The following is a 24,093-nucleotide window of genomic DNA, read 5'->3' as shown; positions in this document are numbered from 1 at the left end:
TATATATATATATAAAAAAAAAAAGGGGGGTTCCACAATAGACTATTTTTCTTTTTTTTTTTTTTGTGGTCAGACATTAGAAAGTGAGTTTGAAGCCTTTAAATTAGTAGACAGGTGTAGATAAAAGGCAATAAAAAATGAAATAATAAAGACTGTCTATCCATATAGAATAATTTTTATTCACAGCTTAAGACGATGCAAAATTTATGTGAAGAATGAAAGTTCAAAGAATCTGAAAACTTTCTGAAAAAAAGGAAGGTGTGCTTTTTTTTTTCTTTTTTTTTTTTTTAAATAGTTGGGAGATGATAACATATGTACAAACATGAAGTTGCCTTAGCACATTATATATATATAGGTGTTTTTCTTTTTTACCCATATATAATTATCAAACAAGTTATGTAAATATCAATATTCATTGCTACAGTTAAACATTTTATTTATGACATTGTTATCCATGTTGTTGCTGGGAATGTTATTAGAGCATAAATAAATTATTGTGAATGAAATCTTATCCAATATAAAAGATTGATAAAATCTGTCCATACAAAATTGATTCATTTTTATGAATATTTAAGATAATGCAAAATGTTTGTAAAGCATGAGTTCAAAGAGTTCTAGAACGTTCTGGAGAAAAGAAGAAATTGAGTTCACATTTGTTTTGACCGTTGTGCATTAGGAAGGAATTGTGTAGACAAGTCTATTTTGCCTAGTTTATGTACATTTCTGTTTAGTGTGTGTTGTGCTGGTTTTGCTAGTGAGAGAATGTGTTTATTTTGGGTGAAGCCATATTCGTTTATGTGTGTGTAAATAGTGTGCCTTTGTCATCTATGAACTTGTGTGCGTTTGTTGACATTTTGTATTTGCTTCATTGGTCCTAGAGTAGTTTGTGAATGTCTCATCTTGTGTGTGGTAGTGTCGAGAGGTTCCTTTCTCTGAAACGTCCTAGACAGGATAAGGTTGTGCATATGTTTGTTTCCGGAGGAAGAGAAGTCCATATCGAAGATCCATCCTCCAAACTAAAGGACACATGGAAGAGATTGCATATCAACGTTCAGTTGAAGCTCAGACAAATTCATGATTCTTGGTTTAACAAGAAAGCAGAAGAAATTCAAATTTATGCAGATAGGAACAACATGAAGATTTTCTACAATGGTCTCAAGGAAATTTATTGTCCAACTCCATCCAAATCATCACCTCTCCTCAGTGCAGATGGATACACTCTCCTCACTGACAAAGACTCCTGAGAAGATAGGCAGAGCATTTTAAAAGTGTATTAAACTGTCCCACTACCATAAATGACAAGGCTATTGACTGCCTCCCCCAAATTACTGTAAACAAGGAAATGAATGAACTCCCAACCCTCAAAGAGACTGAGAAAGCAATCTGCCTGTTGTCCACTGCGAGAGTGCCGGGCTCAGACTCCATCCCAGCTGAGATATATAAAGAGGGCAGCAAGACCCTGACTGAAAAACTTCCTCAGCTTTTCCACATCATCTGGCAGGAGGAGGTACTTCCCAAGACTTCAAAGATGGCTCCATCATACATCTATACAAGCATAAAGGTAACCACCAGGCCTATGATAACCACCGGGGAATATCCCTGCTATGCATTGCAGGTAAGGTACTGGCCAGAGTAATGCTGAACAGGCTCATAGTTCATCTGGAAAAAGACCTCTTACTGGAGAACCAATGTAAATTCCGTAAGGATTGTGGTACTAATGATATGTTTGCCACCAGGCAACTCCACGACAGAAAGTGCCAAGAACAAACTGTAGACCTATACTCTACCTATGTTGATTTGACTAAAGCTGTTGACAATGTTAGCAGAGAAGTCTTCTGGATAATAATGGCAAAGTACGGGTGTCCTAGAAAATTCCTTGCCATCATACATCCGTTTCCTGATGGAATGATAGCCAGAGTGCAAGTTCATGGGGAGATCTGTGACACTTTTGAAGTCACAAATGAAGTTAAACGGGTGTTTTGGCTCCCATCCTGTTCAGCCTCATGTTCTCTGCGATGCTGACGAATGCCTTCGGGGACGCTGATGTGGGCATTGGAATCAGGTACAGATTTGACGGATCAGTTTTTAACCTCTGGAGGCTACAAGCAAAATCCAGGGTTGCAACATACACCTTAAATGACTTTTTGTTTGCTGATGATTGTGCTCTTAATGCTATCTACAGGCATGCAACAACTATGCAAACATATTCTTGGAGGCTTGTGAAAACTTTGGTCTCACAATCATTACCAAAAAGACCATGATAATGCATTAGCCTGCTCCGTAAACCATATGCAGAACCCAACATTTCCATCGGGGGGGGGGGGGCAAAGACTCAGTGCGGCTAACAAGTTCATCTACCTTGGCAGTAAGCTCTCCCGCAATGTAGTCATTGATGATAAAATCAACAGCAGACTTGCTAAAGCAAGCGCTGCCTTTGGCAGACTTCGCAGAAGAGGCATCACCTCCATGACAAAGATCAAAGCCTATAAAGCTGTCATACTCACCACCTTACTCTATGGATGTGAGTTGTGGACTGTCTACCAATGGCATGATAGAAAATTAAATCAATTCCACACCACCAGACTGAGTAAACTGCTTGACATAGGCTGGCCAGAATGGATACCAGACGCAGAAGTCCTCACTCGTGCTGGGCTCCCAAGCATTCCCACTATCCTGATGGCGGTTCAGCTTTGCTAGGCTGGTCATGTAGCCTGTATGCCAGACTACACACTGCCCAAGAAGCGTCTGTTTTTTTGAGCTCCAACATAGCAAGCACTCCCATGGCGGGCAGAGAAAACGATTTTAAGATACTCTAAAAGCATCACTGAAGGCTTTTGACATTGATCTGCTATCATGGGAGCAGGCAGCTTTATCTAGAGCCAAGTGGCAAGCCGCTGTTCATGATGATGCCTGCAAATATGAAAGTAACCGAGAAGTTACTGCAGAGAAGTGCAGAAAGGATAGTAAGGACAATATTTTGAAGCCCTCGACATCTGCTACCATTCCCTGTTCTCACTGCAGTAGAACTTTTCAAGTAAAAATTTGGCTTATCAGCCATCTCCACACTCTCCGATGACTCCCCCCACCCCACCCTACACGATGATCAGATGGTCCTCGTCATTCTGATGGATGAACAAACATGAACACCTGCGTTTGTTGAGCATTTTGTATTTGCTTCATTGGTCATAGAGTAGTTTGTGAATATCTCACCTTGTGTGTGGTAGTGTCGAGACTCTTTTCTCTGAAAAAATGTGCATGTCTTGTTTCTGGAGGAAAAGAGAAAAGAAAGCAGTGTGCTTGGGTTTTTACTCGTACTGTTCAAATTCAGTTAATATTTCTTGTGTTTTGATTGGTTGAAGGAAACTGTTGATTGGAACTGATGTCCAATCTATAATCTGTGCATAAAACAACATTGCTGCTGCTACTTTTGAACACAGGAATATTTGTCTTGTATTAAAAGCAATTTGTGTGCTTTGAACCAAAGGAAAACTTGAGATTTTGTTTTTGTTAATCTGAGATTGTCCAGTTGTATTATAAAGTTCTTGAGTACAGCTTGCAGGTTTGAATCCTGAAAAAGAGTTGATGTAAGCATATTTTTTATTTTTTTAATTTATTTTTTCTAATCAATACATTTTGGATCATTTCAAAAGTAATGCATTCTAATTTTTAACTAAAAAAAAAAAACAATGTTGAAGAGCTAAAAAAGGAGTGGTACCATTAAAACGAGCGACCCTTTTGTTCCAGAATTTATTTTTCTACCACATAGTCACCACCATTGTCAGTGCAATTTTGGCAGCAATGTTGGCTGTTCATGGGCGTCTGGAGTGCACTTTGTCACTCACATCTCTGTTGTCACTTTGAAATCTGCGAACCTATCTCTTAACTATGCCGACATCAACTGCATCAACTTTATAAACGTTCGACAGATGCTGGTGAATGTTGATATGGTCAATTTTTTTCTGCATGGGGGAATTGAATAACACATTTCTGCATGTAACGCACGTCCCTGGCAAGAGTTGCTTTCTTAGTCTCACACCCTCAATACGACATAATCATGTTGATACACCGGTTCCTGTTAGACCACCAAAGTTAAGCAATGTTGAGCCTGGTCAGTATTTAAATGGGTAACTATTTGGGAATTCCAAGTGCTGTATGTGCTCCCTGCTTTCCAGTCATCTAGCACTTCTCCTTGCCACTGGACTCAAGCACTGCCGATTCAGGAGAGGTGTGGTTGGAGAATGTATAACACCTGCCTCACAATTATATGCACAGTTACCCTTACAGAGGGTAACCATTGTTTCTTGAGACTGAATGAAAGCATCGACACTATCAATATTTCCAACAGAGAAATTAAACTTTCAGGTCCTGAATGCACAAGTTGTCAACATAATGCAATTTGCAATCCTCTTGCAATATATATTTGGGTGGAATTAAAAAAAAAAAATAGGAGGTATTACTTTTGGAATGCGCCCTGCATGTAGTTATTGATATTTGATGTATATTAAAAACTCAATTTAAATTTTGTTTAAAATTTTCTTTTTTTAACAGAGAAATAGAACTTGGTTCTCAAAACGTTGTGGAAATTAATGGAGATACAATAAGTGTTACCAATTTAAAGGTACGTTTTTTATTTACTTATTTATTTATGGAAACAGAAATTATTTTAAAATAAATTCAGTTGAGAAATTGGTCAAAAACAATTTATTTTGGTTTACCTACTAATAATTTGTGACCCATTTGTGAAGTATAAATTAAATATTTAATAAGATATGTGAAGTTACCATAAGTTATGCATAAAGTAATAAATGGTTAGTTACAGGAAGTAAGTTACCTAACCGGATGTTCATAGATTACTTAGCTCAGAACTGATTTCCAAGTCACAAATGAGTAAACCAAATTAAATTGTTTTTGATTAATTTCCCCAATTGTATTTTCTTTAAAATTTATGTCACCAATAGCAACGTTTGCCTCATTTTTATTTTTTCATTGTGTACGTATGTGTGTGATCTGAAAGACAATATTTTACTGTTTCATTTACTGTGTTACCAAATGTGGGTGTATGCAAAAAAAAAAAAAATGCAGTGTGGGAGGAAAATGCACTCCAATCTTGACATAGGAATTTTATTTATTTTTAATCTCTCGGATCATTAAATGCCACAGTTAGAATTCAAAGTGATTTAAAAACAGATATAAAGATTTGGGTTCCTCATTATTGTAGCGAAATTCAAAAAATTAAATATTGAATTTCAGGCGAAACAAATTATATCTACTCAATTATGTTGCAGTAACGAACATATCTAAAAATTACGAGAAAAAAAACAGTAAGGTAGAAAAATTAATTATTAATGAAAACGGGCTTTCGAAGACAATTAGGGAAAATTGAGTTTGGCTAAATTGGCCAAATCTTCAGTTTTCAGAAAAGATTTATCTCCCTTTTGTTATAATTAGAACTCTCCATTTTTATTTTTTTTATTTGCAAAACTCAATTTGTCTTCAAAAACGATTTTCATTAATCAATTTTCTACCTTATCTTTGTAATTTTTGGATATATGTATTAACTAGCAGGAGTGCCTGGCTTTGCCCGTGTTTGGAGAAAAAAGTGGTAGTAAGCAGACAGGCTAGAAGCCGCCATGCGAAGGCGGAAAAGAAAATGAAAAAAAAGCTGACGTCTTTCCACTATGCTAAGACGCGAAAGGAAGTGAAAAGCGTTCAAATTTATCGATGTCAATCAAAAAGTTGACTTGCTAAGTGAATGAGTTCACGCAAGCGCAGAAATGAACGTCTTGCTGGAGGCCAGTTAAGCTGTCAGCTTTCTGCCCCGTTTTCCCCACGATGTTGGGAAAAACCAGCTCCTCTCAAAAAGGGGGAGCTCTGGCAGTGTCCAAATGAATAGCAATTGTCTGATATGAAGCTAATTGCTTTCTGGGCGTCCCTGGCAGGAAAGCCAGGCAACCTACTTTGCTCTGATTAATTTTGCTTTATTTATACGAAATAGATCAACACGCGAATTGACGGAATAGAGGGAATTTTATAAAAGTTGATACAAATAAAAGATAGACGACGTCTGTTTGCAAATCGTAGGTATTATAATCTTGAAAGTATTATGAAAGTTCTAAATAAAAGTAACGTAGTTGAGAAGCCTGGCGAAAAAAGCCTTTTTTCGATATATAAAAACATTTCATTTTTCGAATTTTCCTACAATAACAAAGATTTGGGACCACTTTTATTGTCTGAAGAACTTTATGCATGTGATAGAATTTTCATTAAAATAGGATATATTTGAATTGTTAAAGGAGGTTCAGTCCCTATAGCTCCCTTGGATTAGGAGGGTACTTAGGAATTTGGGACAACTTAAATTATTTTTCCCCCAGAAAATTTTACACAATATAATTTAAATTTCATAAAATAGAGCATATTTAGTGTTTTAAGGTTATGCCCTCGTAGGCCACTTGAGATGCATTTGGAGATTCAAGGATACTTCCGTTATCCTTTGCTGGTAAATTTTCCATAAATATACACTTTTAGATTTTATGTAGGTTCTCTAACCTTACTTTTTGTAGCGGACACACAAACATCAGAGATACACACACTACAGTTGAGTTTTTTTTAAATATATATATACTTTCCAAGTAAATACTTTCTAAAGGTGAAGCAACCAATGGAGTTTTAACAAGGTATCATTATTTATTCTCTCTCTATCTATCTATATATATCTCTCTCTCATATTATACTAGCATGGGTACCTGGCATTCCCGGGTGTTTGGAGGTGTGTGCTGAGCAAAAAAAAAAAAAAAAAAAAAAAAATGTGGTAGTAGGAAGATAGGCTTCAACCCGTACTGTGAATGGGAAAAAAAAGTGACGTCTTTGCTGTTACGACCACCGCCAAACCGGAAGTGACGTAGGTTTAAATTAAGGCTAGATAATTGAAAAGAGGGGATGACTTTTGAAAATATCGCCGAAAAAAGCGACCCCCCCCTCCCTGTAGAGAAGTGCTTAGTTGAGGGTGATGAAATTAATGTTTTTAGCCAATTTTTCGGTATTTGTCGTCTGAAGGGTCGAGCTTCAAAAGATACTGATCTTGTGAAAATCCGTTGCCTCCGTCGAAAGTTTCAGGCAGACATGCAAACATACATACATACATTTATATATTGGTTGCTCAAATTTTTGACCCAAACCGATTAAAAAGCTTGCCCTATCTCTGAATACCCTTTATGTAAAATTTCAAATGTGGAGACCACAAAGGTAAAAATTTTTTTAACTTTGACCCCTATTATAACCTCTTAACACTTATTGTTTTGGGTTCAAATCCGGTTATTAAGTTAGATCCATGCCCAAAGAACCTATATCTAAAATTTCAAATGTTTATGCCCAAAATTGGCGGAGGAGTTTGGTAGAGTTCTCAAGTCAAATCGTTGAACTTTGACCCCTTAACAGCTAAATTTCTGGCTGTAAACGCATTACAAAGATTTTCCCAAATCTCAATACCCTGTATATAAAATTTTGAGTCTGTAGACTGAAAATTGACAGTAATTGTGTAGGGAAATGTACATAGACAGACAGACACTTTCACTTTTATAGATATGTTAAAATGTCCACATGCGTTTCTTGAATAGTAATTTCAATGGTACAAGGGTTTTTTTTTTTTTTTTTTTTTTTTTTTAATATATTTCAAGCGGTTCTCCGCACTTGATCACAAAAGTAGCCAAATTATATATATATATATATATATATATATAAATGAAAACTGAGATACAAATAGTTTTATTTATTGTTAGTATTCTTACAATTCTGGTCAACATTGGTCTGCTGTACATTCTACACAGAATTATTTATATATATATATATATATATTTTTATTTTTTTATTTTTTTATTTTAATTTTCTTATCTGTTTGTTCAAGTTGGGGATGAGGCATCCTATCAGACACCAAACATTCATCCACTGTCTCATATATCCCATCCGAGAGATCTTTTAAAGATTCTGACCGTCCTTATAAGCGCAATTGTTTGAATTTCTCTTGCACTTGGTTCACTGGGTATATTTGCCAGGTAGTTTTTTTGTTTTTGTAAAATTTGCTTTCATGAGTCCAGTTGCTCTTATAATTACTAGAATGATAGATCTTCCCAAGATTCCAGTTTCTTTTCATGTCATACATAAAACCTTGGTATTTCGTCGTGTGCACTCCAATATGTCTCTTCTTCAGCACCTTCTGCCAAAGACATAAAGATTTAGCAAAAAAATGAACGATTTATAAGAGTTTCAAATTTTTATAGAAAAATACACACGTTTACCAAACTATAACAATTCCACCAATCGCCAAGGTAATAATAATACTAACATTAATGATAATAGTGGTCATTATATTTCCATAATCTTTTACTTGTATCTGGTTTTTTTTTTTCATATTTTCTTGTCGTTTGACAAATTTGTAAGAAACACTGACATGCATAGCGTAAAGTTAGTACAAAAACATTAATTAAAAGTTGGAATGTATGTTATGTACAATTATAAAGACCAGAATTGATTAATTCTTTAAGCCTCGTAAACATGCCGTTAAGAATGACTTATTAGGAGATATTGTTATTGGTATGTCGTGTGTAATATGACTCTCTTTATTGACAAACTAGCGGGGGTACCCGGCGTTGCCCGAGTGTTTGTTTCCGGGACGGGGGGGGGGGGAGTTTTAAAAAATGTTATGGTAGGTAAGTAGGAAGGATCAAACCCGGAGTCATGAGTAAAAGTAGGAAAATAAAGTGTGAAAAAAAACAAAAAAAAAAAACATCTGCAACGTTAACAGTTCGGCCACCAAGAAAAGTCCATTCCAGTTGTTTAGGAAAAAAAAAAACAAAAAAAAAACCGACTACGGTAGGTCGGCGCGAACGTGAAAATATAATGTGAATTGTCCAGCACGCTAACCACTACGCCACAGAGCACTGCAGCTTAGTTTAGTGATTTTAAATAACTTCACATGAAAGAACTACGAAGCCAAACCGGTGTTCTCTTCTCAACTGTTCCTTGTGAACGATCCCCAAACGGTGTTAAGTGGTGGCAGGGGGAGGAGGAATTTATTAGAGAGAAAATATTTTACCACTTCCATTGATCTTAACCGATTTTGGCCGTGACTTCTCAGCAGAAAAAGTATAGAAATCTAAGATTATCGAGGAATTTGAGAAATAATAAACCTATAACACACCTCAGATATTGTTCTGCCGTTTGTGCATATTATATTTGCATGAAATATCTTGATTTTTAATCCTATTAATGTCAAAATCAGACGGGGAAAAAATGAGTTCATTTTATTTATATAGAGATTGTATAAAAAAAAAATGAAACCTGCACAATATAAGCATCATTGTTACAAACATAACTAGCCTCTTATGTTTCTTTATTTTTGAGATGAGGATTGGTTATTTGGATTCAGCAGACTCTTGTTCTCATCTTGAATGTCATTTTCGCACCGTTTCGGTCGATGTAACCTCTCACCTTCTTCAGTTGTATCTTGTCGAACTCAAATGTTTTTGTCGAATTTGGACAAAATTTCTAATGAAACTCTTTATTTACTTCACGAAGGTAGCATGCTCTCGTTCCATCTAAGTAATTTGAAATTGTATTTTTCAGTTGCTCATACTGAAGATTGAACTGCCAACCTTGTCATGTGCTTGTCAACAAGTCATGTGCTGAAACTGTTCAATCTCTTAGGATCATGGGTTTGCAAAAATTAGAAAAACAAGTGAAATATGCATGGTCCCCTTTAGTAAACAGTGAACAAAGCATAAAAATAAATGACTAAGTTCAGTGTTGCCCCCCTCCCCTCATTTAGCCCCAAAAGTCCCCAGGAGACGTCAAATCATGGTGAAAATGAACAAACGGTGCAGTTTTATAGTCTTAACATATGTAAATTTTAGTTCTGCACCATGCAAATAAAGAAATGACTATCGATCATTCCCCCCTCCCCATTTAGCCCCTAAAGTCCCCAAAGCCTTTTCATATTTAAATTTGAGTTCAGCACCATGCAAAACTGCTAAATAGACATACACAGAAAATTTTGAAAAAATATGGTAAAAGAGTCACAAAAATGGAGTGTTTTCCCTAAAAGAACTCCTGGGGCACACCCAAGAGTTATCGCGGAGTATAGAGAAACAAAATTATATAGAAATCAGTTGCAACTTTTCAGAAAGTTTTATAAAAATCGAAGGCATCAATTTTTTTTTTTTTTTTTTTTTTTTTTTTTAAGCTCGTGTCAATTTTAGCCATTTTAATCAGAAAGGCACTCTTAGGGGGGGGGGGCAACCAGAGTTTTCCCGGAAAATCTGTTCTGTTACTTTTTTACTCCTATCATGTTTAATGTTTGTACAAAATTTCAAAAAAATTCCAAGGCATAGTTTTTAAGAAAAGTGGGGACAGATGAACGGACAAGGGTGAATTTACAAGTCCACCCTCCTTTTGTTGGGGGACTAAAAATTGAGTCTTTTGAATCTGCTTTTTATTTTTGTAAATATTTTTTTATATTTCATCATATAAGATTAATACAATGGATTTTACTGATGACTCTATAGTATAGAGAGATGTGTGTAGAACAGGAGACTTTGGTGGTATGGCCACATTGAAAGAATAAGTTTTTGGGTTAGTGAGTGTGGAGCAGTTGACATAGCAGAATCAGATCACAGGGGAAGGTGAAGGAAAACATGGGAGAAAGTGATGAAAATAGATTTAAGACATAAAGACCTGACCAAAGATAGGTTAGTTTGAAAGCCGGTTTCTAAAAGCCATCCAACACCTACCAACATGTAAAATAGATGTTAAACCAAATATGATTTTCTTAAACACTTTCGGACTGCACCCTAAAACCAATATGTCTAATACTTTTGACATATCAGAACTATGGTCTTTGTTAAGTTACTCACATTTATTCCTTTTGGTTTTGACGTTAAACTAAATCTGTTAGTGAGCTCTCCTTTTTGGGAGTTTAAGAAAAATGTGGAATAGCTTCATAGTTTCGAATACTCTAAGATGCACTCTGATATGAAATGGGAGTAAATGTTGACTCAATTAAATAGAATCTGAATATGGATATTTTGAGTTGAGGATTGATAATCTTTATTATTTGGTTTACCGTTCTCATTTTAGTTATCTTCACAACATTTTGGCTTGTGTAACTAGTAATGGGGCGATTTTTTTTTTTTTTTTTTTTTTTTCTCCAATTTTTTATAAATCTCTAAATATTTAACTATAGAGTTGCTATTTTCCCCCATTTGCCGTAACATTAACATGTTAAATGTGCAGATATTTTCTCAAATAAAAATACACTTTTAAGAGATGACCTATAGATTTTAGGTTTACTGGTAGTTTAAAATTAATAAATATTTTTTTATCATTACTACCAGCAGTGAAATATTTTGTTTTCAACAAAAATAAAAAAAGATAAGTAAAGTGATCGTTTTTGGCATCGGAAAATCTACATAAACAATTCTGATTCTGATACCCAAAAAAGTTCTGATTTTTCCGATTCTGATTCATCGTCCTAACACGAGATGTAACCTCCCTATCTTTATGTGCATCTTTTCAAAATCTGAACTCTATACAAAATTCCAAACTGATTAAATATGAGACTTGTTAGTAAACCTTTGTTTCTCTCGGCTCGAAAAATATGACGTCATTCATTGCCTCTGTTTTGTCTATCTTTTGATCTTCCTCAACATTTAGGTTAACCCATCTTATAAAACAATTCTGTTTTGCAGATTAGGGTTATGAAATGCACTAAGTGTGACCCTTGTCAAAATCTACACTAGGTGATTTAATCTTTATTGATGTAATATCCCTATTATGTAACAATATATTTGTGTTCATAGTTGTTACATGATGGTTGTAATGAGACAACGTTAACCCGCCCGCTCTTTACATCCAAATTCCAACTCCGACTCTTATGTCCAGCTAACCTGATCATGTGGTAACAACCACGTCCTTTCGGTCGGCTATTTTTAGAGCTTCTGGTGCAATTTGTCCATTTTATAGTTTTGACAAGTTTATCAAAACATTCACATCTCGCCATTCACATCTAGCTATCAAAGATAGCTAGATCGACAGACAGATAAATAACAGATAATTTCTCCTGTTCCACAACTATATAACGGTGATAACAGTACATATAGGTTTTGAGGTTTACTATTAAAAAAAGTTTTTGTAAATTGCTCTTAGAATCATAATACATAAATATATTTTTCTTTACATGTATGTAGTAATATTACCGCCTTCATTTCCCCGTGAAGGACTGGGAGAGGTTCTCCGGAAACACAGCCATTCTGCCCCACACAAAAGCCAAAGAGGCAGAACTTTTTGGTCCTTTTAGCACCTCTTACTCCTGACTTTGTTAGTGACGTCACCATCAACACGTTTGCTAAATTTCTAATCATAATTTCCTCTCTTTTTTTCGCTAACACATGTCAGATACGCTATTACTACATAGTATCCTTGGCCTTTTGGCCAAGATCAGTGTAGTATCTGTTCTTCAGATGCAGCACTTCCATTTCTTGTTCTCTTTCGGTGGAGGAGCAGTCCTTCACGACCGAGACAATTTTTTTTATTTTTATACCTTTTCTCCACGTTAAAAAAACAACCCTGGTGTCTGACTCTGTCCCGTGGGGAGACATTGTAAATAGGTACTACATAGTACCTCACACTGGTGGGTAAAGGATTGATTAAAAAGATATTTTAAAGCTGTCAGCTCAATTGCAGATAAAGGAACTAAAACAAAACTAATATTTGATGCACGTTAAATAGTATGGAAGAGGGAGGTGTAATAAATATCGAGCATTGATTGGCTGAGTAGATCACATGTTTAACTACAGAAAAATCATTTTAAAATACTTGCGGAAATAAAAAGCTAGCTAACCTGTGGTAATGCTAAACTTCTAAGTAAATTATTGTTACAAATCATAATCCAAGAGAGGGGGAAGGGTAATGGTCTCATAGATCAGCATCACAAGTCATGTTTGGCGTAAATCTGAATGTAAAAAATTCAAAAATGTGTTTTGTGTATATTTAAAAGGTATACTGTCAGATGCAGAGTCCTGCTAAATCTATTCTATTCAACTGTCAGCATAATTGTTGTCGTAACCCGATTGTTTATGGGGAGACTGACTTGGTGTGTTCGTGTCATGGGGATATCTCTGGAAGAACGGTCACATCCTGGCATAGCAACCGGCTCTCTAGGTGTTAAACACGATATAATGATATGCAGACAGGCTTTAGACAAGGAGTTGATATGACGTCTGCTAAATTTGCTTGATAGGTCTCTTCTTGATGTCTTCTGCCGAATTCTTGCTGTTATTAGTGGTAGGTTCCATCAGCTGAGAAGTGCATGCTACACAAAATAAATGAACAATGCCTTTTCTTTATTAAAATAGTGGTTTATCCTAATGTTGGTGAAGCATTTTTAACTCTAGGGTTGAGGCATGCGACCCGTTGCCAACATGTTTCCTAATTTTAACTGCTAAGCAGTTCTGATATGTTCACTTGTCAGTTTGAAATATCTGTCATTCTGAGTCTAGCTAAAGATTGCCATCTCTGCCATGGTTTTAATAGCACATGTTAAACTATGCTCGTCTCCATTTGAATACAAGTTGGGTATAATGTAGGGAGTTGGGGCTCCCTCAAAAGGGCTATTATTGTGCCCTAGTGTGCCATATCTACACTTGATTTACAAAAATTGTTAACATTATTGTAAATCAATTTAACAGGCATCTTCATTAATCTTAGCTACTAAGGTTATAAGATTGGGTAAAAAATTTTTTTTTTAATTCTTGCAATCCTTAATTCCAAGAAATTAAATTTAATTAGATTATTTTATTAAGAACATGCTGCTATGGTCCACAAGACAAACTAATAAGAATCAAATATTGATTTTGTAAGATGGCTATTACAAAGAAATGATAAACTAACTTTATTTTATGTATGAGAGAAGTTGATAGTAAACATTTTCATGACCATTTTCCCATTTCCAAAATGAGACTCTTCAAAGATTAAGTGCATTAACATTAAAAAAAAATTTTTTTGTTTAATTTAAACTTCTGTAATCGAATACAGAAGCAAACGTGATTGAAAACTATGATGCTATCATATACCAAGTAAAATTTAAAATTAAAACTTACCAAATGCACCAATATTTTTACAGCATAATCACGTTCACCCATGTTCTCATTAGATCACCAAAGTTAAGCAATGTTGAGTCTGGCCAGTACCAGATGGGTGACTATTTCAGAGTACCAGACACTATATGTAGGAGGCTGTTTACACCTCCATGCAAAAACTACGAAGACATAATGTAACTTTCTCTCCTAACCAGGATATACAGGCGACTGGCAAGAGGAATCTGGTTCAACCCGTCTTGGGTGAATACTGCTGAAAAAAATTTTTTTTAAATTATAGAGTTTATTGAAGTACATGCACCAAAGAATTGAAAAACTTTAATTGCCGGGACCGTTGCGAAGAAGGTGGGCTCTCTCTACTGTGCTAGAAAACTACTAGCACCCAAAAGTATCCTGTACCTAAGGCCACCATTCGCCCATGTATGGAGTATTGCTGTCACATTTGGGCTGGTGCATCTGCTACTAGTCTCTTGCTCCTTGACAAGGTTCAATAAAGTCGCCAATCTGATAGGCCCTGAACTGGCATCTAAGCTTCAGCCTCTGTCCCATCGACGAAATGTTGCATCCCTCTGCCTGTTCTACAAGTATTTTAATGGTGAATGCTGTGGCGGACTGCAGACAGTTGTGCCCCCACGACGTAGACACCCTCGACAAACCCGACAAGCAGCTAAATCCCACCCCCACACAGTAGAGATCCCTAGATGTAAAAGATCTTTCTACTCCAGTAGTTTCTTCCCCAGAACCGCTAGACTCTGGAATTCCATTCTAGGTCCATGCTTCCCCAACTGTACTGACATGCAGAAGTTCAAGTGTAACGTAAACTGACATCTTGCTGCCCAAATCCCAATATAGTACCTCAGTAGTTGTTGCCTCTGATAGTAGACCCCTACACCAAAGTGGCAATATGCCTTGTTTGGGGTGAAAATGTAATAAACAAAACAAATAAAAAAGTTACTTTAAGACTGTCATTGCAAATAAGCCATCTCCCCATTTTTTTTTTTTTTTTTTTTTTTTTTTTTTTTTTTCCCTGATATTCTATTGATGTTGCAATCTTCCTCATTTAATTTGATCCATCAACTGTGGTTTATGGTTAGTTGATGATCTGCTCCCTGAGTCTGCTTTTAGCTGAAAATGATACTCTGTTTATTGAAACCTGATTACATCAAAGATAGAGATTTGTGGGCGATCTCCTAAAAAGAAATCCTGTTTAAGTAACCGTTAAATCACCTGGTTATTAAAAGATGTTTATGTTTATTGCTCCCACCAAACAGCAAAAAAAAAAAAAAAAAAAAAAAAAAAATGATCCAAATAATTAATTTCTGGTGGATTTTATTCGATCAGTTAAGTTTGATCCAAAACTCTCAAGCTTTCTTATAGGATTAAGAAAGTTACTTGAACAAATATAATATTTACTTTATTTCTCCATAAAAAAGGATAATTATTTCTACTCTTCATTGTCACTTTTTCTAGACAGAAAATACATATGTGCACATACACACATACATGTGAGCAGATACACACACACACACACACACATTATATAAAAGTCACTTTGTGTGAGTTCCTTCATCATAGGTTCTGAAACTGTTGAGCTTATCTTTTGCAAATTTCACACAAGGGTTATTTATCTCTACAAGGCTTCATTTTTTTTAACAAATCTGATGGCCATTCTTGGATTCCTCGAGTCAAAAAAAAAAAAAAAAAAAAAACTCACCTGAGTGAATTTTTAGGGCCATATGATCTTTCAATCAGAAAATATACAAAGAGATGACATCACAAAATTATCACCCAGGCGTCGCATCATGCAACTTATGCCTAAATAAAAAATCCTATAAATCGGAAACCGCTTAGATTTACGTGCTCAAATTTTCAGAATTTCTTAGCTCTTATATTGTCTATCTGCAATGCAAACCACAGCCAGATCTATGGATATGGGTGTCAAGCCTTGGATAATTTAACATGGAATAACCTTTGTGTGAAATTTGCAAAAGATAAGTTCAGCCATTTAAAAAGCCATGGTGAAGGAACTCGCACATACAATGAGTTAGCATAAATAACTTAGCTAAATTAAAGAAGAAACCATCCTCTCGTTACCACTCAACACCATCTCAAGCGCTACTGGTTTAGTAAACAAACAGAAACACAATATGCCACCAGCTGGATAAAGGTGAGTGCATTTTGCATACTTAATAATTAAACAACCAAAAACAATCAACTAAAATAATCCATAGTTTCAGCACACTTGTAATTGGAATATTGAATATATACCTACAAGAAGTATTATCGTAAAGCAGCGTTACATAAGGAAACCAACCACATAATTGATCCCAAATGATAACCAAGTTCTCTAACTAGAGGGTTTTGGGAATGGAATATTTCACCTATATAGACAAATATATGCTATTATCTACCTGTTTGCATGTAGATGGTCAGGAAAACCTATCTCTATAACGAAGCATAAAATATATTTATACTCTAGCATTAAGGAAAAGCTAAACAACCCAAATGAAAGAATGACAACCATCGAAATTAAGTTTATATATAGAAATAAAAACCTTTACTGCTGTAATTACTTTAGACACTGCGGTAGTGGAAAATATATCTCTCAGTATACTACTTTTATTTATCATATAAATAAGCTTATATATCTGTTCATTTGACCATATGGATATATATCTTATAAATAAAAAATAATTTGAAAACAAGAAACAAATGAACAGATAAAAAGCGAGGAATAAAATAAATTAAAAAAATAAATAGAACTTACCAATAAAATAGAGGCATAATGGACTCGCCACCAGAAAAGAAAAAACAACTACAAAAACCTAAGATAGGGAAGTAACCGCAATGAGGGTATAACATTACTTCAGATCAAAGCAAAAACTTGGGCCAATAAACAACTGCCAAGTTAAAATAATACTAATACCTCCCTGCTGCTACAGCGTGACCACATGGGATTGTACTTTCCCTCTTCTTTCACCCCCTCAGGTTCATAAGAGTAGTGGTTGATGGGCAGAAATCAGAGGCCCACAGTATTAATGCTGGAGTACCTCAGGGGTCCATCCTGGGTCCAACTCTCTTCCTGATCTACATCAATGATCTCCCAAAACACATACTTAAATCATTCGTTGACATCTATGCTGATGACGCGACCATCTATGGCAACACATCAAAGGCCGTAAATGACAAAGTTCTCTCTAATTCTCTCTCCTCTGATCTTGAGCACGTAGTACAATTGGGGAAGAGGTGGCTGGTCACTTTTAATGCATCCAAAACCAAGCTTCTATCTTTACATCATCAATGCTCTGATCCCCATCTGGCATCAATTGAAATGGATGGCTCTCGTCTTGGGGAGGCTCCATGTTTTGACAAGCTTCTGGGCTTGACCTTTACTCCTGATCTAAAATGGAACACGTACATCAAATCTGTTGCCAGGGACGCTGGGAAAATGGTGGGATCCTTCTACCACTCCAGAAGATCTCTCACTACTGATGCAATTCTCTATCTTTATAAAAGCCAAGTACGTCCAAGGATGGAATCCTGCTGCCACATCTGGGCAGGAGCTGCTAAAAACAGCCTATCTTGCCTTGACAGAGTACAAAATAGACTTTGTGGTCTAGTGGGGATGCCCTTTTCTCTTCCCTGCAACCTCTCTCCCACAGAAGAGACGTTGCAAGCCTGTCTTTGTTTTATCGCTATTTCCATGGCATGTGCTCATCTGAGCTCCAATCCCTCGTCCCCCCTCACCAATCTTACATGAGAAACACCCGTCTGGCTGAAACTACTGTCAATAATTTTCCCCACTCTTTATCTCTGCCTAAATCCAAACGTAGATTCCATGAGCAGAGCTTCTTTCTTAGAACTGCACGCCAGTGGAACTCTCTGTCGCTTGCCTGTTTCCCACCTGACTACAACTTGGACGTCTTCAAGTCCAACATAAACAAACTCCTAACAAACCGCCCCCTTAAGTAAGACACTCTATCAAAACTCCCAATACTAATGATTACTACAATACTATCTCATTGATTACTGTACACGCAATAACCCTTATCCCTGAGTGGCCTTCGGGCCTTGATTAGTGGTGACCCCCATGTAAAAAAACAAAAACAAAAAAAAAAAACATCTCCTTTCAAAACCTCCACTATTCACATTCACAAAGTATACATCCCACCTTCTTTCAGAGCATAAACCACATCCGAATATCTTATAAAAAAAAACGAATGTGAATGTAATTGTGACTCTCTTTTCAATATTGCCTCCCCCTTCTTTTTTTGTCTGAAGTGGTCTTTTTGAATTGGGATTCCACTAAAACATGTATGCACATATCTAACCGATAGTGTGTGGGCGCGAGCGAGCGATCTCTGTACAGGGATTTGTCCAGAAAATCTGGCATGAGGATACTTTCCCTACAAGTAAATCCTGACCAATTATTTAAAATAGTGTTCGAAGCCCAAATGAAATCCACTTGGTATGGTTACAATTGGTTTAGATGAGGAATGGTGCACATTTTTCTTGTTTAGTATCAGCACTAACTTGGATATTCAAATACAAAAAGACCACATGCTATCGTGTAACATATTGGTAAAATTAGGCAGACAAAAATTAATGTTCTCCAATGCTTTATTAACCCAACATTTTGGAGGTAAAAGTGAATTTTGATGGAACATCTGAATATCTATATCTATAGATTTAGTGTTAGCGCCAAAAAAGGATTCCTTAATTCTGAGAACTTACACTTAAATAAAATGAAAACATACATCCACCTTTATTATAGTTATGTTACACTAGGAAAGAAACACTTATTTTATTTCACATACATTATTTTAACATTCTTTTTTTTTTTTTTTAGAACTTTAAAAAATCTTAAAACATTTCGTTTTCATTTTAAATTTATTCATACCAATGACGTTGTGAGGTCTGCTTAGACCTGGAGGGTCTAGTGTACATGAATAAATGTGAAAGTGTTTTGTATTTACAACAATGAAATGGTTATTAGTTTAAGTAATTTAAGTTAAGGACCTTGCGAAGTGATAACTAGCTGGCCCAGCCGTAGTGGAATAGGAAAACGTATTACCTTGTATGCTGAGCCCAGAACAATACTTTTTAAAAACAATTCTTTCTTTTTTTTTTTTTTTTTTTTTTTTTTTATGATCTTCAGTTTTGAGTGAGGGAGTGAAAGATGTATTCAATATTGATTGATTGATAGTGTAAATAAAATTGTTATTGTTGCAACAGTGTTTACCCTGATTGGGTTGAGCCAGCTTTTTCCCTGGTCTGCACTACATCTCTAATTATGGTGGTCCATGCAGGTTGGTCCTGAGCAAGATTGCACAAGATGACTAATCAATCAAAATTTCACTGTCAAAGATCGACTACTTGTAGATCTAAGTTCAGTCAGATGGTTTTTGTCTCAGTCCTTAGCTGTCCATCAACACACTTGCACCACTCAGGCAGGTAGGGACGATTATATCATGAGTTTGCTTTCTCTCCAGGCAGCAAGCCGCATATCCAAACCATAAAAAATGTCAATGCAACAAGACAGATGTCTGAGACTAAAGATTAATGTTGGTGGAAAACCGCATTTGGGACACAGATTTCTGACAATGTGGTGAAGGCAGTGTTTGTCAAAGACTTCCAGTTTCCATTGATTAGTAACTTTCAGTGGCCATATCTTGTAGTCATATAGGTGGAAGATTAACTTTGTAACTGTTTTTATTGAAATGATGAAATGAAATGGCATTAATTGAAATAAATTCGGATAAATTCATAGTTTTTCTAGCTATATGGATTTCGTCTTGCAAGATGAATAGCTGGCATGCTGACTGTAATATCACACAAGATCAGTGAACCTATCAACAGTGGCTACTTTTCCAGAGCAATAGTCTTTGATGATATCAAAGACCTTTAATAGGCTTTTACAAAGGTTTGCTTAACAAGCTTGCCGTATATAGAATATCTGGAAATCTCTTCTCAACCATCTCTTAGGTTTATAAAAGTAATTGATGTATCTGAAGTACACAATATCAGTGTTAGTGTGCCTCAAATATCCAGTCTTCCGAATCACATATTACACTTTCTACACTTTTTATTTTACAAAATGTAGCTATTTATGAACTTAAACTGATAAAGAGGAATAAATATTCAATTAATAGTAAATAAAGAAGAAAAAAAGAAATTCTATGTTTCTATCCAAGTTATGTACAATGAATAAACGCTCGCACGATATCATGCAATAAATGTTTGTCAGAAGTTTTACATGAAATCAATATGTATGTTTCTTGAACCTAAAGTGGGCTCTATTTTATTTTAATGGTCTACAACAGTGTATATTTACGAGTGTGTACCTTAAAAATACAATTGAATTATTAATCCTAATTGTCTTTCCTATGTAAAAATAGCCCCAAAAGAATAAGAAATCCTATTTAAGTATGAATGCTCACAAAATGTTTTTATGTCGGCAACGAGATTCGCTAATTCAATAAGCTAATGTAGGGAAGGAGAGGGGGCACTTTTTTTTATATTGACACATGACTTAGCATGTTAATACAATTTGGAAAGTTTCTAGAGCAGTAGTTCCCAACCTTTCAAATATGGTGACCCATTTTAGAACAAGCAATGGAGAAACCACCCAATCTTTAAAACATTTTATATACTCATTTTTTTTTTTGTACAAGAATTTGCCATTTATTGCGATTGAGTTACAGATTATTTATTCGTAAAGTACACCTTTCGTAAATTCATGATTTAATTTCAAATTTATTCATGCAAAATTCCAAAGTTGCTACAAAAATTTATTGCAAATGAATTTAAAATTATTCAAACACACAAATTTTGACAGTTATGGAAAATGTGTTTATGAAGTATCTTAACCCATTACCTGCCGAATTAAATGAAACTTTTAGATGTAGATGTTTTTGAGCGTCCCATTAATGAGACACTGGTGGGTGATGGGTTAATGAAGCAGCTTGTATTGCAATTTATTAGCTAGCAATTCTACCCACACTGAGAATTGAACCTTCAACCTCCAGAAGAGTAACTTTTACAACTGAATTTTATTAAATACTTTATCCACTACATCACAGGTCCTTGATAGAATGAGAGCATGGATTAAAAAAAAGGTTCCATTCGAAATTCCATGCAGATTTCAGTTCAACAAGATGCACCTGAAGAAGGTTGTAGGTTACATTGATCGAAACATTGAAAATAACTCAAGATGAGAATAGTTCAAAGAAAGGGAAAGGAAAGATCGCCTGTTTTCGCCGATATTTTCGAAAGTCATGCCCTCTTTTCGATTGACTAGCCTTAATTTAAACCTTCACCACTTCCACTGGACGCAACGGCAAAGACGTCACTTTTTTTTTTTTTCTTCATGTTCTTTTCCTCCTTCATGGTGCGGATTCGAACATACCTACCTGCCTACTACTACTTTTTTTGCTCAACACGCACCTCCAAACACCCGGGCAATGCTGGGCACCTCGGCTAGTATAAAGTATAAAGCACAAGTGCACATTAGCTCACCGGAAGTATTTTTTTCATTTTCTGAAGAGATATACTAGGAAAAGAGGAGACAACCCAAAGTTTAATGATTTTTCAAAGCAAAATTTTATAATTCAAAAAACGTTCAGTAAAAATGAAGTAACAAATCATTACTTATGGAAATATTTATTGAATTAATTTAGCCTTGAAAACATTTACTATATGAGCAACAATACTTTAAATTATTTTTGTGACTTACTAATAAAATGTAACATTCTATATTTCCAAATAATTGATTTTAATATAATTTTTTGAATGCACAAATATAACGTTGAATTTAAAATATGAAATTTTTGGTGCTAATGCACTTATTGATCTGCACTATTTAAAAAAAAAAATAGTATTCTAAAGTTTAATTAAAATTGATATGTTTTTATTAAATTTTAAAGTACAGAATTGGTACAAAACACCCTCCCCATGTTAAGAATGGCTGTCTAAATTATAGCGTTATTATTTCAGCATGGACCACCAATAAGTGCATTGGTACCGAATTTTTTGTATAATTTTAATAAAATGTAATTATTAGATGTAAAATATGACGGTGAAATTAGAATATTTTCAAATGTTTCAAATTTGTTTGGAAAATTTATGAATTTTTTTTTGTTTGTTTAAAGATAAATTTCTTTTAATAAAATAAGTCTTTGAAAAGTCTAAAAAAAAAAAAAAAATCATTAAATTTTAGACTGTTTCCTCTTTTCCTTGGTATAACTCTTTTGAAAATGAAAACAAAATACATCAAGTGAGCAAAAATGCATTCGTGCCAAGTACAAATACTAGTCAGCTAACTATATTTTTGCATAATGTAACCATTTAAATCCTTTTGAAATAATTTATTTTTTCTCATCTTAAAAAGAATTGTCGACTTTGAATAAAATACATTTCACTTTCAGTTTACTTATTTTTTTTTTTTTTAAATTCTAACAATTGTGTTTAAAATAAAATGAATGCAAAGTTCTGTAACTAAGTCAAGAGGGCAGCAGAAATTGTTTATTCAGTTTTAGATTAATTCTTTTTGAAAAAGGTAAAATTTTCATTTTTAGCAAACAATGGCATTTCTCAATTACAATTTGCATTTCGTCTGACGATCAGCAATTTTACATTTTTAAATTAAAATATATGAGCAAAGAAATTAAATCACAATTTTTTTCTTCCTAACAACCTGTAACAACGCTAAAGGAAATGTCTATTCAGAATGAGATGTTGATATTTTAGAATGAAAGTTATTTAGACCTAACATGGAAAATAGAAAAAAAAAAAAATGAGATAACAAGACGATCGTATTTAAAGGGACAGTTAGAGACCCTTAAAAAGACCTCTCGGTTGGCATATATGATAAAGCAGGTAAATGTTTGGTGCCTGGTAGGATGCTGCATTCCCAGCTCGAACAAAACGATTAAAAAAAATTGGTGGGGGTGGGGGGAAGTGAGGGGAGCAACCATTGAAATCTGACATAAAAATCTCAATTTTCGATAAGAACTAAGTGATATGCCACATGAAGAAAAAAATGCCTGTAAAAAGGGTAGAATGATAAAATTGTCGCCATAAATAAAACACTGCAGTTTTATTTTAAAACTTTTATTGAAAAAAATCAATTCAGGTAACTTGATTATGGAGTAGAGCTGACATATATTCAATGTATCTGCCTTCAGTCTCAATCACTGCCTTGGTATGAGTCCAGAACTGGGAGCATGCCTTTTCCACAAGTGTCGGCAGGAGCCTGGTGGATGGCGGTGATGATCTCTACGTATGACCGAATGAAGTAGTCCAGTGGGTTGAGGTCAGGGGAGAAGAGGGGGAGCCAGTGAGAGAAAGGTACGAAGTCATAGCACTCCTTCTGAAGTCAAGCCTGGGTCTCTTTGGACTTGGGGTTGGCGCAGAGTCCTGCTGCCACACCCAGGGTCTGCCAGCGGCTACCTGATTGCACGAAGGGATCATCAAACTCTTCAGCACATCCAGATCAACTTTGGTGTTGACTTTCAAGCCGACTTCAAAGATGTGAGGTTGCATGATGTGGCCCTCACTTGAAACCACACCATAGACATTAACCCTAGGGCAATGAGCTATGCTCTCAAGTGTTGAACTGCCCGGATTTGCATTTTGAGGGTGCTTGCAATGGTCCTGTTGTCATAACTTGGATCGATAGAGAGCATAAGTTGTACAGCGGTGCATCTCCAATCTCGCTCGTTAGACATTGTGTCACTTTCAGACATGATAGAAGACATATTTGTTTTATTTATTTATTTACAAACTATTATCCTCATCTTTCATAGTTGTTTCACAATGTTTCGGCCAACTATTCCTTGGCCTTCGTCAGGTTTGAAACAACTTGACGAATTCCAATAATTAAATATGATAGAAGGCTCCTATCGCTCTTGCGATTTGTACACAACTGGCCAACTAGAAGATGGTCTGC

General features: G+C 35.3%; 1 protein-coding gene across 7 annotated transcripts in view; it reads left to right on the top strand.

Annotated features, from left to right (window-relative positions):
• LOC145277684 (uncharacterized) overlaps window positions 1-24,093 on the top strand; it is a 377,033-nt gene that overhangs the window by 7,756 nt on the left and 345,184 nt on the right. For all 7 annotated transcript variants that reach the window (XM_080129364.1, XM_080129369.1, XM_080129366.1 and 4 more), the window contains exon 2: window positions 4,549-4,618. In XM_080129364.1, the coding sequence (XP_079985490.1) occupies window positions 4,549-4,618 (70 nt within the window). The remainder of the gene's footprint in view (window positions 1-4,548; window positions 4,619-24,093) is intronic.

This window comes from Euprymna scolopes, chromosome 6 (genome assembly GCF_053919585.1).
Source record: "Euprymna scolopes isolate OS-2025 chromosome 6, ASM5391958v1, whole genome shotgun sequence".
Classification (NCBI taxonomy): domain Eukaryota; kingdom Metazoa; phylum Mollusca; class Cephalopoda; order Sepiida; family Sepiolidae; genus Euprymna; species Euprymna scolopes.
Note: the sequence above shows the minus strand (reverse complement) of the source record. Positions and strands in the feature narration are given on the sequence as shown.